The sequence below is a fragment of the Plasmodium vivax genome, chromosome 8 (assembly GCF_000002415.2).
Source record: "Plasmodium vivax chromosome 8, whole genome shotgun sequence".
Taxonomy (NCBI): domain Eukaryota; phylum Apicomplexa; class Aconoidasida; order Haemosporida; family Plasmodiidae; genus Plasmodium; species Plasmodium vivax.
Window position 1 is genome coordinate 974,463 of NC_009913.1, and position 15,982 is coordinate 990,444.

The window sequence follows — 15,982 nt, forward strand, 5'->3', positions numbered from 1 at the left end:
CGTATGTATGGAAGTATGTGTGTATGGAAGTACGTACGTATGGAAGTATGCGCGTGTTGTCATATGTAAGCGTAGGCATACTCGCAGAGCTAGGGGGAGGGCTTCAAGATGGAGAGCGCGGCCAGGGCCCTAATGATGGGCAAGTGCTCCGCTGCCCGATCCGGTGTCCGATCCGGCGCGTGCTGCTCCTGCAAGAAGGCGCAGAGCTGCTTGCTAATGGAAGAGCAGAGGGCCTCCAGCTTCATGCAGATGGACAGCAGCTGGATGAAGTAGGTCTCCTCCATACGATGCTGCAGGTGGGAGTGGGGTTCCTCTTCTCCCCCCCCTGCTCCGCCCACTTTTGCACTCAATTTTGCATTCACTGTTGGTGCCACCTCTAACGCTTGAGCTTCCCTCCTCATCCTCTTCAAGGTAACCCTGTGCAGCTTCTTACAATCCAATGAGAGAGAAACGAATTTGACCACCGACAGTGTGCATATTAAAGCGGACTCGAAAAAATCGGCCAGGTGATGAGCAGCTTTGGTTTCCCTCGGCAGAATGAACTCAGGGGGGTCTTCCTTCAGAAACTTTAACATTTCAATCCACTGCAAGAGGCTGGTCTCCATTTTTAAGTTCAACGCGGTTTTGAATTTGTCCACGCAGCTGTACTTTTGGTTGAGCAGCTGTATTTTGGCAAACTTTCGCCTCACGAATTGGCTCGCGCTTCGGTCGCCCGGCGTGTAGTTGAGCAGTTCGGCGGGGGGGGTAACGTCTTTCAAGAGGGAGTCCCCAACAGGGGCGTCCCTAACATAGGCGTCTTTCACAGAGGCTTCCTTACCGGCGGCTTCCCCCTCGTCGCTGCTCGAAACGAAATTCGCGTAGTTCTCATCAGAGAGCCTCTCCCCCGGGTCGAACGAGCGGCTCCTCTTATATTCCAGGGAGGGGAACTCCCTCTGCAGGGGGGTGCCCTGCCCCTCTTCCAGCGGCGCTACTTTGTTAACCTCTTCCCCTTGCCCGTCATCAGAAGGTGGTTCATCAGAAGGTGGCTCTCCGCTTGGCCCGATCGCAGCATGGTCCTTCTTACCTTCGCGGGAGGGTAGGTTGTGCGTGCTGATAGCCCTACCTTGGGGGGGAGGGCCCTCTTTTGGTTCTTCCCCCTTACAGACGTCTGCATTTTCCGCTTCACTGGAGGTATCCCCATTTGGGGGAGCACTACCACTTGTGTTAATCATACGAATCGCCTGATGCGACCAACCGGCTCGGCTGCAATTGTGGGGGGTCCTTATAGCATCCCCCTCTGTTGAATCCTTCCCCCGGTGGGTATATTCCTTCTCTACGCTGCCACTAACGCTAAGACTGTTGAAAAAGGCGCCATCGTAGGAGTAGTTGAAGGTCCCAGAGAGGGTGCTCAATATGGAGTCCGTCCAAACGGAGGTGATACTCTTCTGCATGGCATCTTCGCCGGTAGCCTCCCTTTGTTTTTTCCTTTTGTTTTGTTTTTCCTCTCCTCTGTTTGTTCTCCCCCCTATGTCTGCTCTCCCCCCTCCGTCTGTTCTCTCTCTCCTCTTCCACGCATGCACGTAGTTGCTCAAGTCCCCAAACAGCACATGCTCTGCCCTCGACTTGGTGCTTTTCACCTCATACTCACTTATCATTCTCTCAATGTCTTGGTTAATTGGGATGTTGGCGTTCCACACGTTTGGCCCCAAATAACTTCTGCTGCTCAGTAGGATGATGAAGGCTCTGTAGACGCTGTTGATGCTGCTTAGGTTCATCTGCAGATTTGTAAAGAATATTTGTTGCAGTCGGTCGCTCTCCTTTTTTACGCTCAGCAAGCTGTCCCTATCTTCTTCATTAGGGTCCACGTCAGCTCCGTACAAGTAGCCATTCAGCTCGGCGAATAGGTCCCTCTTCAGAGACACCTTCGTGTCGATGCATATAATAAGGGGGATGCAGATCTCCACAAGGAGTTTGTAATAGTGCGTGTTGATCCTTTCCTTCTTCACCTCAGGGGAGCTGTACGCTTGGCTCACGTCGCTCTCTTCGTCCGATTTGTTCGCGGCACTGTTGGTTGAGTGTCTTCTGTTCCTGTTCCTCTTCTTTTTCTTCCCCTTTTTGCGCGTCTCCCCAGTGGTGTTCCTCCCATGAGGGGCCACCTTCTGCTGATGCGCTTTCTCTACACCGTTAGTGTGGCCACCTGTAGGGGTATCGGCAGGCACACAGCTTACCATACCGCCGTTTATTTCTCCCACGGAGCCGCTTTTCTCATCCCAAGCGAGCCCCTTCGCGAAGTAGTCGTAGTCCGCCCCCTCCGTTGCCACCTGTTCCCCATCCTCTGCACCCGCCCCTTTGAAGTACTCCCTCTGTATGGTGATGCGCCTGGCCCTGTCCACTTGAGACATGCCCACGGAGGACCTACACACTTGGGATCTGACCACTTCGTACCTACCCACTTCTACCCCACTGGGGAGGAACAACTTGCGGTCAAAAAATAACAACGTGCTATTCACATGGTGAGAGAACTTCCACCTGAGGAACTCCTTCAAAGCCTTCCACACGTTGGCCGAGACGTTTTTCCTCTTGTCCACCAGGTGGATCATCAGGTAGGTGGCTATTTCGTACAGGTGCTTCTTCGGCAGGGTGTCTGTTTGGGTGGGAGGAGCAAGCCCCCCCTTGTGCTGCCTCTCCCAACGGAGGGTCCTAAAAACCTCGCGCAGGATCCCGCACATGAGTATCTTCTCCGCCGCCTCACTGCTATTCAAGTACGGAAGAACAACTGAGGGGGTGGTTAACATGTTGACGTAGGAAGCGCAAAGCGGAGAGGGCCACTGTTCCCGAGCGTACTTGCATGCCTCCTTGAAAGCCTTCAACGTCACCTTAACAATGTTTCGGTCACTACTGTCTAGGCATACAAAAAGAGAGTTAAGAACGTTTATGGTGTATTCCTCTTTGATTAGCACCGGAACGGGTTCTGAACCCGTTTCTAACTGGTACTCCCTGATAGCCTTAAAAATGATAAACAGGTTGGTGAAACACAGATGCAGGTACTTGGTCACCACGTCGTTTTTGTGTGTACAGTTGACCTGGTAAAGGACCTTAATTATGGGTTCTACTAGTCTCACATTTTCTGGCTCTATGCGCATGCACAGGAGGAGCTGCGAGAGGGTGACTAGCGAGATGATGACGTAATTGATGTTCCTACTTTTGAGGAAGATCTCCAGGAAGCCGAACACCTTCCGGCAGTGCCCGCGCTCGCAGCGGGGGGCGCTCCCCCGGGTGAAGATCTCCCTAGTGCCACTTCCCCGGGGGAGACACTCCCTAATAGTACTTCCCCTAGCACCGCTTCCCCTGCTGCCGCTCCCCCTGGTGGCGCTCCCCCCCAGGCTGCTCAAAACAATGCGCACCAACTCGATGAGCCCGTTTTCGAAGGAGTGCTTGTAGTACAGTAGCTTCTCCACCCTGCCTTCCTCAATTCGCCTTAGGATCCTCTTCCTCCCATTCAGCTTCAGCAGCTCCTTTATGATCCTCACACAGTTGAGCGTGTTATTCACGCTTATGCTGCAGGTGTAGTTTTGGTAAATTTTCTTGCTGAACTCTCCTCTGGAGACCTTCTTCACGTCTCTACTTCGGAGGATGCTGTTCCTTCTAAGGAAAAATGGGGACCCGTTGACCACTTTTGCGAAGTTGTCGTCGCTGTCTGTGTGGAGGGGGGCGCCGTCCCGGCTGTTTCCTTCCGCATTGTTTCTACTCTGCGTGGGTGACCCTTTCGTGTAGCTACTACTGTGTGTTGGTGCTCCTTTCGTGTTGCTTCTTCCCGGAAGTCCCCTCCTTTCCTGGAACTTCTCCGCAACCCGCGCGATTGGATCCTCTTTCTGGTCAACCTCATGTGCCTGCTCCGGCAGTTCTGGGGAGCCAACCCCAATCGCCTCTTCTGTCTTGTCCGCTTCGCCCCGTTGCGATTTGGCTTCACATTTCGCTTGCTCTTTCACTTGCTCTCCCCCTTCCGCGTAGTGCTGCCCGCCGAGTAACCCACTTGGGGGGAACACCTTCTCTGCCACCACCGCTCTCCCCTTAGCAGCTCCCGCCAGGACGCCACTCATATGGCCCAGCTGCTTCACCCCGAGAACAAAAAACATAATTACGAACAACTCGACGAAGTACCTCCTGGTGTAGTCCCTTATATAGCCATTTCGAAACTTTAGGAAGTGGAAGACCAACGAAAGGATGTTGCTCAAGTTCTTCGTCAGCTTAAGCGTGTCAAGGCTGTTCATTAGGTAAAACAAATAATCCATCGTCTTATGAAGCAGCCTCTCGTTGTTGCAAATCATGAAGATAAAATACACATGCTCATAGCTGTACTTTGACTGCAGGGTGCACAGCTTATTCACCACTACGTAGGGGTGTTTCCTGCACAGCACTAGGATGGTGCGCAGGGCCCTCTCCAGGACGTTAGGCCCCCTAACTGGTTTGTCACGCAGGTTGTCACGCGGGTTGTCACGTTGATTATCCCTTCGGTTATCACTTCGGATATCACATCGGTTTATACTTATGCCCTTAGGTGGACCCTCAATGTCCTGCCGCGCCCTGCACATGATGCGGTACGCCTCCAGCGTGCTGTTCGGCTCGTCCGTGCCCCGGGGGGGCGCCGCCTTGCTGAAGGACCCACTCGGGGGGCTCTCCCCGGACCCGCTCAAAACGTTCACCTTCGTGTAGTAGTGCACCTCATTAAGCACCCTACTCATGATTACGTCAATGTCTTGATGGCTCATTTGTTCGGCCCACGTGTGGTACATGAGCAGGTTGAGCCCGCTAATCGCCACCTGCCTGTTCTTATTATGAATGCAACTGATGAGGCAGTTAACATAGGACATCTTCTCCTCGTTGGAAAGCACCTCGCTAATCGCATCACTCATCGCTTTATACACGTTGGTTTCTTTCCTTGTGTTGTTCGTGAGCTGGCCCAGTCTTTTAATAAAACGGGTCTGGTAGGTTCCCGAGTTGATTTCCCTTATCCTGGTTCCCACCTTGACGAGAAAGTGGTTATGCCTCTCTACAGTGCGCATGTTGCTCCTGACATTTTGGTAACTAATCCGCGGGGGGGCAAGCCTACGATGGCGAGGTTCGCGGCGATGGCCACGTTCGCAGCGAGGGAGACCGTTTAGACCCTCTTTCGTAACTTTTGCCTCATCATAGGCGATTTCCCCTACTTCATCTTCCCTAACGCTACCGCCCCCATCGCTGCCACCCCCATCGCTGCAGCACGTCTTCTCGTTTATCCCCTCTCCCTCATCTCTGAACGTTTCTTCCGTCGGGTGCTCATCGCAATTTGCGGCGCCGCTGTTCGGTTGGTTGGGGGGGTCCTCTTCCAGGGTGTTGCCAGTTTGTCCATCGAATTTCCCCTTCCAGGTGTTGCCAATTTGTCCATCGAGTTTCCCCTTCCAGGTAGCCCTTTCCCTTTCCGCTTTCCTCTTCGCCCTTCTCCCTCTCACCCGATTCGTCACCGGGCTGGAGAGGCCATCCAAAATGACTTCTATTCGATTGAAAAAAAAGTGAACGAAGTGCCAGTTAGACAGCATTCTGCCCCTTTGTAACTTCCCCAGCAGCGCACAGACGGAGCACACGCTCAAGTAGCTGATGACCCTTTCGGGGTCTTTAACGTACGGGATGAGCAGCCCTATGCACTCGCACAGGTAATTGCGTTCGCCCTTCGCTTCGCTCTTCACGTCGCTCTTCGCTTCGTTTTTCGCTTCGTTCTTCTCTCCACTGCTCTGCTCTTGGAGGGAGCCCCCTTCATCCATGTGTGGGACATGGTCGGCCGCTCCCCCTGGAGGACTGTCACTATCAGAGGGGTCATACATAATGCTGGAGTTGGACCCTTTGTCGCTACCCACATGGCCATTTAATTTTCCTGCCCCACCGCTTTCACCACGCAGGGTTGTCTCTCCCCTGTGCAGGTGATTTCCGCCTGCCCCTTCAATTGCTGTTTCTTTTATCACGTTACCCTCTGCGTTGCTGACGCTGTCAAGGTAGTGTTCGCTTGAGTCGTTCTGTCCGTCTGGCCCGCCCCGATGGCTACTGCACCGACCGCTATCTCCCCCACCGCTCTCGTGGCTCCCCTCATTTCGGTTTGGCATCCCCCCGTGCTCATCATTCGCGTCGAAAAAATTCCCATAAGATATGTTCCCACCGGGGGAAAAAATCAAATTGAAATATTTTTCAAAATTTGAGGAGTTGCATGATGAGAGGTTCTTCCCCTCGTGGTCGTTTCGATTTGCTCTCCCTCCTCCATGGGTTGCTTCGTCTTCATGTCTCTTTCCTTTGGACCTGTCTCCGTCAATTTCGCCCCCATGGTGGTGCTTTTTTTCACTTAGCCTACACACTTTCAGGTGACCCGTTTGAGTATCCTCCGCGGGAGGAGCTCCATCGAGAGGCCCCATCCTACACCCTCCGTTGGGGGTCCCCACCCTGGCAGCACTAATAACTATCTGAGATAAAATCCGGAAGGATACGAATTTAACTTCTGCAATGTTTGTCGCCACGCAGGTGTCGTGTAGGTACTTAATTATCTTAAACTGCAGGGGGAAGGAATCCATACGTAGGGCGGCTTTGACGATGATGGACGAGATGAGGTTCAGGCAGGACAAGGCAGCACCTTCGTACTTCCTTAGGTAGCGGAACGGTTTGCTGTTCGAGTGAAGCAGTTTGTTCTCCCGTCGGTTCGCTCGGAGGGGATCATCTGTGTGCCCTTCAGTGTGTCCCCTTTCGATCCTCTTTGAGGATTTTTTTTTTTTTTTTTGCTCCGCCACCCCGGGGAAATGTTCGTCCGGTAGGATGCCCTTACTACCCGTGTCTTCATCCGCGCCGCGTTGACTCTTTCTCCTTCCGTCCCATTTAGCCCTTCCATCTCCACCCCTCTGATGAGCAACATGTGAGGAAGTGGCACCACCGTGATGCTCCGTCTGTTCCTCCCCATTTGGCGTCCCTCCGGTGAGCTCGTTATTCCGCATTTTCCCATTCGTGTGGTTCACCCCTTGTGGAAGTTTTTTCTCTTTCGTCACGTTCCCCTTTGGAATGGTTCTTTTTCCCTTTGAAATGTTGGCACTTTTATTTTTTTGCTTTTCCTCGGGCTGGTCACTCCGCACATGAGCAGTATCCAAGTTGCTAGCTCCGTTTTTCGCGGCCACGCCTTCGTTCGTCAGCGATTCGTCTGCATTCTGCCCCGCCATATTTGGACCCTGCCCTACCACATCTGCACTATCGTGCCACTTGCAATACATCTGCTTCCTCTCGTTTAGCACAATTTTAAGGAGCAATCTTGTTAAGACATCCACGATGATGAGTGCTGAGTGGAACTGCATGGGTTCTTCCACGAAAAGGCAGTAGTGTATGCTCTTCAGTGCGTTCTTCAAATTTGCGTAGGTGTCACTCGGTATGTCTAGGTGAGGCTCACTGGGGGGAGAGTGCCCTGGGCTTGCCCCTCCCTGTGTGGAGTCATTTTTTGAACCCCTTTCCTTCACCAAGTCCGAAAAATAGTCGTTGTAAATTACCCTCTCTGATGGTGCATCTATTGTTCTGTACTCCCATTCGATCATTCTCCCCCACATGTCAATTTTGCCAATGATGTGTTGTTCTTTCTGCAGGTGCAGCTCCTCAAATTGGTTTTTCTTCTTCGATTCGTTTGATCCGTTTGATCCGTTTGATCCGCTTGCCTTTAAATCCTCCCTAAGTTGGTGCTCGCTTTTACTTGTAATTATTCTCCTCTCCTGTTTAAAGTACAAGGCATAAAGGCCCACCCCGGTGAAGGTCATGCTGCTGATGGGGAGCGGCTGCTCGTCAAAGTTGGCAACGTAATACAGAGCTGAGTGAATCACTATATATTTGTATATGCACAGGCAGGAGTAAAACGGGACGTCCTTCACATTTTCTTTCATATAATGGTCACACACATCTTGGGTGGAGCACCATCTGGTTGGCCTGTCTAACGTGTTGGTGACTACATATGGCTGGGGAGTAGTAGTAGCTTCCAAATTTCCGCGCACCCGGTTAGCGTAGTGATCCCACTTCATCCTATGCCTATGTGCTGCCTCCCCACCGGGTGCCCTGATGCACTTTAGCTTCTTGGATACCATTTTCAGCGCCCGGAGCAGGCTCGCCTGGAGAGTCGCCTCCTTTTCCTCGTAGAGGGAGCAGATGATTGGGTCGACCAGCAGCTGGAAGACCAGCAGGTTGATTTTTTCGCTCGGCAGGCGCTTCCACAGGTTAGCGGGGTTAGCGGCGTTGGCTAAGCTAGCAGAATTGACGCTCGCGCTCACGCTCGCGTTCACGTTCACCTTCGCACTCATGGGAGGCGGTCCACACTGGGAAGACTCCCCGCTGTCCCTCTTTTCGACCCCAGAGAGGATGTCCCTCCGGACGAGCGCGTTCATTTTTATCTCTTCCTTGTAGCGCTCGTCCACGTACCTCTGCCTGTTGGAGAGGACCTCCCTCACGATATGTTCCTCAGTCAAGGGGGAGTCGTCCCTCCCGTGGATTGCATTGCCCAAAGAGGTGCTATACCTAGCTAGAGGCACATACACATGTTTAACATAAATGGCAAATAATTTTTCGTTCATGTAGACGTCTCGAATCACGTGTAGGTCTCTAACCTTTGAGGAGGGAACCTTCCTCAGGCACTTCCCCATCGTCAGTATGAGCGTACTTCTTATATTCTCTGCGTTAATAACGTTTGTTGATTTCCCAAAAATTGAAAAGGCGCTACTTTTCCTGTTGGCTACATCTGAGTGGTATATGCTGTTTAGTAGGAAGAGGACACGGAAGAGGTTGTTCTTGTGGAGTATGCTCTCTATGTAGTGGGAAGTCACATCCTGGTGAAACTGTTTGCTTATGGAGAAGCTGATGTCGTTTTGGAGGATGTAAGATCCTAGCTTGTCTTCCAGCAGTTGGTAGGATTTCCTCACCACTTCGTTACTTTGATAAAGGCGTTTTTTTAAATCATCTTGGTGGTTCACCTGTAGGGTAGTTTCATGTACTACTTTGTTTTGCATAGCACCATCATGGAAGTTCTCTCCTGTGGGGGGGATCCTCTTCACATCCATGTGTTTCTTTTCCCCTTTGTGGTGGGGGCCTCCCCCCCCTTCGGAGCATATCCCCAACTGGAGCAACCTTGCTCTGTAAACAGCCTGGTACTCATTCAGGTAGTGCACAAAACGGCTGACATTTTTCTCCCTAGACATGTCGGTGCTGTACTTATTAGACAGCAACATGAAGTTGTTAAAATCGAGTTGGTTCTCGGTGCTCTTCTTAAAGGACAAGCAGTCGGCTCTCATTAACTGAATGCACTCAATGCAGTTCCTCATGTATGGGGTGGTACATTTCTCTTTATATAAAATGAAAAAGTGGCTCCTATATATGGTAGAGAAATTCATGTAAAGCGTTAGGAATAAATTTTCCTCCTCGTTGACTGGGACCTCTTCGTTGAGCTTAAAAAAAATGGTAATCATCTTGTTGGCGTACTTCCCACTGAACTGCTTTATTATTACACACAGTAGGTTGATGACACTTAGGTAGAGGAGAGTGCTCTCAAATTCTTGGCTACTTTTGAGGAGCCGAACTAACTCCACCAGAGAGTAAAAGAAGGTAGTTACGTAACTGTGGTAGTTGTATATCCTGCCTATCTCCACTTTGACGTAGCCGCTGAAGAAGGTCTGCATCAGGTGGAGAATTCGGGTGAAGCGGCTGCTCAGGGACTCCGTGGCGGCGTGGCACGTGCTCGCCTCTCCCTCGCCGGGGGGGTTCGCGCCCACGAGAGTTCCTACGTCCAGGCTGCACGGGGCGCTCACCATGGGGGGGATGGCACCAAGGGGGGTCTCATTGGCGTGCTTCTCACTGGCGTGCCTCTCATTGGAGGCCCCCCCCAAATCCACGCTAAAGTAGTGCCTGGCGATGGCGCGGACTTTCCTGCGCCAACCTTTGCGGCACGCCCCGCGGCTGACATTCAGAGAGACGTCCAACACCCTCTTGCTAATCCCCCGGGCTATCTCCCGGTAGCACCCTTTAACTAGAGAGCGGTAGTATCTCGCGCGCTTCACAGCAGCAGTGTGTTTTTGTGGCTTTTTTTTCCCCCCCCCGGAGAGTGCAATTATACGTTTGAGAATCCTCCTGCTGTATAGACTACCCCCCGCGAGAGGAGCGGCGGCCCTGTCCCCCTTGCGAGCCACAGCTTGACTGCTCAGTCTCACCAAACTGAGGAGCAACTCAAAGTAGGTGAAGCTCTGCACAGAGGCGATGCTCTTCCCTTGAGTGAAGCTCCTCAAAATAGAAATGAGCTGCAGGCTGAGGAAGGAAACAACAATGTCGGAGTGGGTGCAGTACATAAACAGCACCGAAATGACATTGCTTATGTTTGGCAGCACCAAGTAATTGTAATGCAGTCTGGAGTGAAGTCTCAAGTGCTTCTTCACCATGTGGTTGTGCAGAAGAATGCACATGATGTTTAGTGCCTTCAAAATGGTTGCCACAATTTTGAAGCTCCTTTTTACATCCACCAGTAGCTCGAACAGCAGGGGGTAGAGCACCCTAGGGGAGTAGAAACAAAGGTGCTTCTCAAACGCTAGCGCGATTAGCTTCTTTACGTAAGGAACGGAAGGGTCCATGAAAATGAAGTAGTTCCAGTGTACGTCAAAGAACATCCTGTTGTGGTGAAATCCGTTTTGCAAAACCTCATTGGCGTTGTTGTTTGCGTCTATGATGGTGCCACTGTCGTCAACTTCATACCCGTATTTTTTATTTTGCTTTTTAAATTTTGATTCTTCGCTCAGCAGGGTGTTAATTAGAAAGTGCATTATTTTGATTACGTGTTTGCTTGGGATGAGCAGCCACGTTTTGATTTCCTGTCCGTGGTGCCCCATGGGGTTTATGCGCTCCCCCGGGTGGTGGCCCTCAAGGGGGGGTTCTCCACTAGGGGGGAGCGCCTCCCCTTTTCCACTCTTTCCACTCTGCTTGCCTTTCCCACTCTTTCTACTCTTTCCACTCTGTTCGCCTTTCCCACTCTGTTCGGCCTCCCCCCCCATGTACAAATCGCAGAGGGGGCTGCTGACCCTGGGGAGCAGCCCCAGAATGACATTCGGGTTGAACGAGGAGGAATCAAAATGCTGGTGGTAGGACAAAAGCAAGTTAATCTCTAAAAGCATATAAATGATGCTCAAATCGTTGCAAAACCGATCGGATAAATTTGCCACCATCTGGATGACGAGTTCGACGTTGCTGGTGTTGGTCCTATTGGCGTCTGTAATAAAGCTGCTTAACCGTTTGAAGCACTTCTTGTAGGGACCCCCCTTTGTCTTCATGTTTTGATTGGACAGATGCACCATGTTATTACCACTGCCTATATCCCCAGATATGAGCAAAAGGTACTGCCTCAACAGAGTGAGTGAGACTATAACTTCCACCTTCACACTCGATTTGACCTTCTCCCTGATGAAGCTGAGCACCAAATTGCTTGTGTAAGCACAAGTTATGAAAATGTTAAATAGCTCCATAACTTCCACAAAAGTGGAGACATACACATTGGACGTTATGTAGTTTGCAATCCCCTTAGCATTGCTCATCGTGTAGTTTTGATTAATCATGGTGAGGAGAATGGCATAGGCCACCTTCAGGGTGTGGCTAGCGAACCCTACGATGAGGTGTATCTTCGTCAGGCATTTTTGAAGAATACTTCGGAAGCTATTAATTACACTGTACTGTGGCAACCCCCTCACACTGCTGTAGTTTATGTGCACCTGTAAGTCTTTGTTATATCCCCCCGAGATTTCACTAACGGAAGCGTTGTTAACCGTTGCGTGGAAGAAGACGAGGAAATAGTGGATGCACTCTTCGATCACCTTCTTCGTCAATTCGTCGTTGTTTACGTAGAGGACCAGCTTCGATATGATGTAGAGGAGCTTTCTATAATTTTCGCTGCTTCGCTTCAGGGTGGGAAGCATGCTCAGGTATAGGGCCAGCATTTTTGAGCACACGGCTGTGGTTTCTTCCGCCTTTCTTCGTTCCTTCTCAAGGGGGAGTTGGGCTGCAGCGTGGGGAGAGGCAACGGGGGAGAGAATTCCCTTACCACGCGGGAGATCGCCCTTTTCTTTTGGGCTGCCGCCACTCCCCTCTGGCACCTGGCAGACCGCCCCCTCCCTCCAATTCTTAACCGTGTAGTACTTTTCGGACCCTTCCGATTCGTTTCGAAAGGGTTCGGCGGCATGCTCGCTCGGTTTAGCTTCTCTCTGGAAGGCCTTCACCAGGTTGTTCTTTCCTTTTGAGGGACCCCAGTTGGACTGCGCCCCGCCGTCACTGCCTCTCCCCTGGGAGCATTCCCCCCCAGGGGGGGTATCCCACCCATCTGGCTCCACTTCTCCATTATGCGCGTCATAGAAGACTTCACATGGGGATGCATCCCTCGATGTGTGTTCAGAGGAGGGGTCCTTATATGAGGTGCCTTTACCATTCCTTTCCCCCTCCGTGGGTCTGCGCAGGTTGGCCTGTCTACCGCTGTTATTGAAAATCCCCGGTGTGTTGCTCTTCCCCGGGGTGTTACTCCTCCCCAGGACGTTGGAATTTAGGGATGACTCCCTGGTATACGTTGTGCAGGTGTCCTCGCTCGTGTTTTCCAGAGACAAATGAATTATATCATTTTCAATGAAGACGTTGGTGTGGTGCTTATTGGGGATGATAAAATTCTTCCTCTTATATTTCGTGTTCATTCTAATGATGGTGTAGAGAACTGAGGGGAACTGAATGTCTTGGAATATTTGGGTCATGACTTTGTGCGTCAGATCTGCATGTGTGGTGCTCTGGCCCAGGGAAAGGACCGCGCTGAAGAATTCGTTGAGGACGCTTTTGGTGAGGTGCGGCACCTGCGTGAGGAGGTCGATGTAGAGCTCCAGGTAGGCGCGCAGCTTGGGGTTGTCACCACGCACGTTTTCGCTGCTCACTTTGTCGTTGCCCACTTTTTCACCGCTCACTTTTTCGCTGCCCCCTTTTTCGATGGTCGGTTTTCCCCCCCCCTCGGGGGAGTCCCCCACGGGGAGGGCGGCGCCCCCCACGCGCAGACACCCGTTCAGCTTCTCCACGAGCTTCTTCTTCAAATAGGCGTCTTCCCTCACGACGCACAGAATCAGCAGCTTGGTCATGATCCCGTGTCGCTCGTCGTCCCTCTTAATGAACAAAATTTCGTTCAGCAGAAAGTCAATTATATTTCTGATGATGTTATTTATTTCGGAGGTTTCTTTGGCATTCTGTGGGGGGATGCCCCCCAGTGGGGCGGAGGCAGCCACATGCGGAGATGTGCACTGGTTTGACTTTTTGGCGGCCTCCCTTTCGCTTATCATCGCTGTTTTGTATTCCTCCTTTTTGAGGCAGAGGAGTTTTGCGATTTTATCCTGATGGAAGATGCTTCCTCTTCCTCTTCTTTTCATGCTTCTCATGCTTCTCTCCCTGGGGTTCCCATCAGTTGCAAAGTGCAGGCTCCCCCGTGGGGAGAAAGCGGTGCCGCTGTCTGCTTGCTGGAGAGCTCCCCCCTCAGCCGCGTCACCCTGCAGTGGAACTGCGTCTGGAAGAAATACCCCCTCAGGGAGATCCTGAAATAGAAAGCAGTGCTCATCGCCATCAAAGAAGGAGTACCTTAAAATGTTCTCAAAGATGTGTAGGTCCTTAAATCTGTGCGTCCCCCCCTTTGGAGTTCCCCCCTTTTGAGTGTCTCCCTTTTGAGTGTCTCCCTTTTGAGTGTCTCCCTTTTGAGGGCCCCCCCTTTGAGAGCCCCCCTTTTGAGTGTCTGCCCTTTCCTCCTTTTCCCCTTCATTCCTCTTCACCTCGCCCAGGTATTCATCAACGGTGTTGCTAAAGCGATTATGAATGCAGTAGTGAACGAAGTCGTGAACCAAGCAGAGGAGCAACTTTTGATTTTCGTGACTGACCTTCTGAATTTGCAAAAAGGAAAACACGTAGTTGAGGATTTGTCCCTTGTGGTACAAGAGGTATACCTTAAGCGTGTTAATAATTTCTCGGTTTTTTTTTTTTTCTTCGTCTAGACAGTTCAGCAGAATGAAAACGATTTCCTCCAGCTCCAAGTTTGTGATGCTCGCCCGTTTTTTCATCGTGTCGGGGGGGAGGAACTAATGCGGCGGTGAGGCGAAGCATCAAAAGGAATGGCTTGCTTCAATCGCGAAAGGGAAGATTCCCCAGTATATTAACCGTTTAGGGGCTGCCGCAAAGGTTTGCACATGTAGACGCGCCTCTAGGGGGAATCCCAACTTTACCTTTACTACAGCTATCAAACAAAGCAACGGCGGAAGGAAAAAAAAAAAACAAAAACTAAAATGGAGCACAGGTGAGGGATACCATTCTGTATTCACACTGCTCAACACGTTTGTGCATTCGCGCTGTGGGGTGGCGGGGAAAAAATGCGCAACGCTTTGCAAGTGATTTGTAACCGTGTGGGAACGTCGCTACCCCCCTCGAACGCTTGAGAATGCTGTGTAGACCCTTCGCGAAAGGACTGGGCGGAAGTCGCTCATAGCGCGCAGTGTTGACTGCGGAATTCAACCCCAACTGGGGGAAAAGAAAAAAAAAAAAGGAACAAGACGCTTGAGTGGTTTTTCCGCCCAGGATCGACGCGGCAGCAGTGTGTACATAATTTCGCATACGGGGGTGTGCGCGTTGGTTCGCGAACAAATCCGGCCAAATGACGCAAAAAAATTTGCAGCAATTTTAGCAGCATATTTCGCGGCATATTTCGCGGCATATTTCGCAGCATTTTTCGCAGCATTTTTCACCGCACTTTTCACCGCATGCTTCGCCGCATGCTTCGCCGCAATTTTCCGCGCCATGCAGTGCAGACAAATGGGCCGCCATTCCTTCACCAATTTTTACAAAATTTGCCTCACGTCCACATGGCGCAATTAAAAGGTGTCAATTCAATTGGTCCACTGGGGTGGGTACGGCACTGAGCTATCGATGGTCCACGTGCGTATGTTTTGCTTCGCGCAGCATGTAGGCGAGGTGTGCGCGGGAGTTGGCCAACGGTGTGCTGCTATGCTGTGCTGCCGCTGCGATGCCGCTGTGATGCCGCTTTGCGGGCGATTTACAAAGTGTTTCTCTTCCCCCCCTTTGTGGAAAAAAAAAAAATAACAGTGCCATTTTTGCGGAGGCCCCAAAGAAACCCTGTTGAAAACTGGAGGGCCAAAATTGCGCCGACAATTTGTCATCAAATTGGGGGCAGCCCGGCGAAATGTGCGGATGGTCACGCGAAGTTTGCCGCGGTTGTGTGTTCCCAAAGAAGCAGGCGAAAAAATGAGCGGACGAACAGGCGAACAAACGCGTCAGAGGATGGGTGACGAATGGTAGCGTCCCTGCGAAACGGTAACCTCAACTTTGCGAAGCATCCACACGTATGTGCGCAGCATGTCTACACACACGTGCGTATTCCCCCCCTCTCTTCGGGATGCCACAGTTGGCATGGGACTGACTGCCACCTGTGCAATGCATAGGGGGGTAAAAGATCGGCCAACGTCACAGCGGCTCTTTCTCTCTGCACATTAACGCGTTAATAAAAAAAACATTTAAAGCAGCATCGCTTAAATGAGGAACACACCTTTGCAGCATTTTTTTCCGGAGAAAATAAAGCAATCCTGCGCGTTTATAACCCCGTCGAATTGGCAATCATAGGTGTGTCGATGGCATTACTTATGGGGAGGCGAAACCGGTCATTTTTTTTTTTTTTTTTTCTCGCCTTACTTGGGCATGCGAGAAAAGGGTTAACATAGCGTCAGCTTGCGTCCAGACAAAATAATTGCAAGCCGTTTTTTGCACGACAAAAGAGGTTTACAGAAATGGGAATAACGCCATTTAAATTAAGTGACTCATTTCCTGCGTTCTTCTTTTTCGTTATCTCAATTTAAAAGGGTAAGAAGAGGACGTATCCCCATTTGTCTCGTCATTTCATACGGGTTAGTGGCCCATC

At 51.2% G+C, this 15,982-nt stretch overlaps 1 protein-coding gene across 1 annotated transcript, besides 7 other annotated features; it reads right to left on the minus strand.

The window, feature by feature from the left end:
- Positions 1 to 17: 17 nt before the first annotated feature.
- Positions 18 to 43: a microsatellite.
- Positions 44 to 89: 46 nt separating this feature from the next.
- On the minus strand, positions 90 to 14,578 carry PVX_095305 (hypothetical protein, conserved; the record flags this gene model as incomplete). Its single annotated transcript, XM_001614477.1, has 1 exon — positions 90 to 14,578. Exon 1 carries the CDS (start codon positions 14,115 to 14,117, stop codon positions 90 to 92), a length of 14,028 nt encoding a protein of 4,675 aa, XP_001614527.1. The 5' UTR covers positions 14,118 to 14,578.
- Positions 969 to 995: a microsatellite.
- Positions 2,320 to 2,447: a microsatellite.
- Positions 3,376 to 3,395: a microsatellite.
- Positions 5,134 to 5,169: a microsatellite.
- Positions 7,523 to 7,545: a microsatellite.
- Positions 11,257 to 11,324: a microsatellite.
- Positions 14,579 to 15,982: the final 1,404 nt, after the last annotated feature.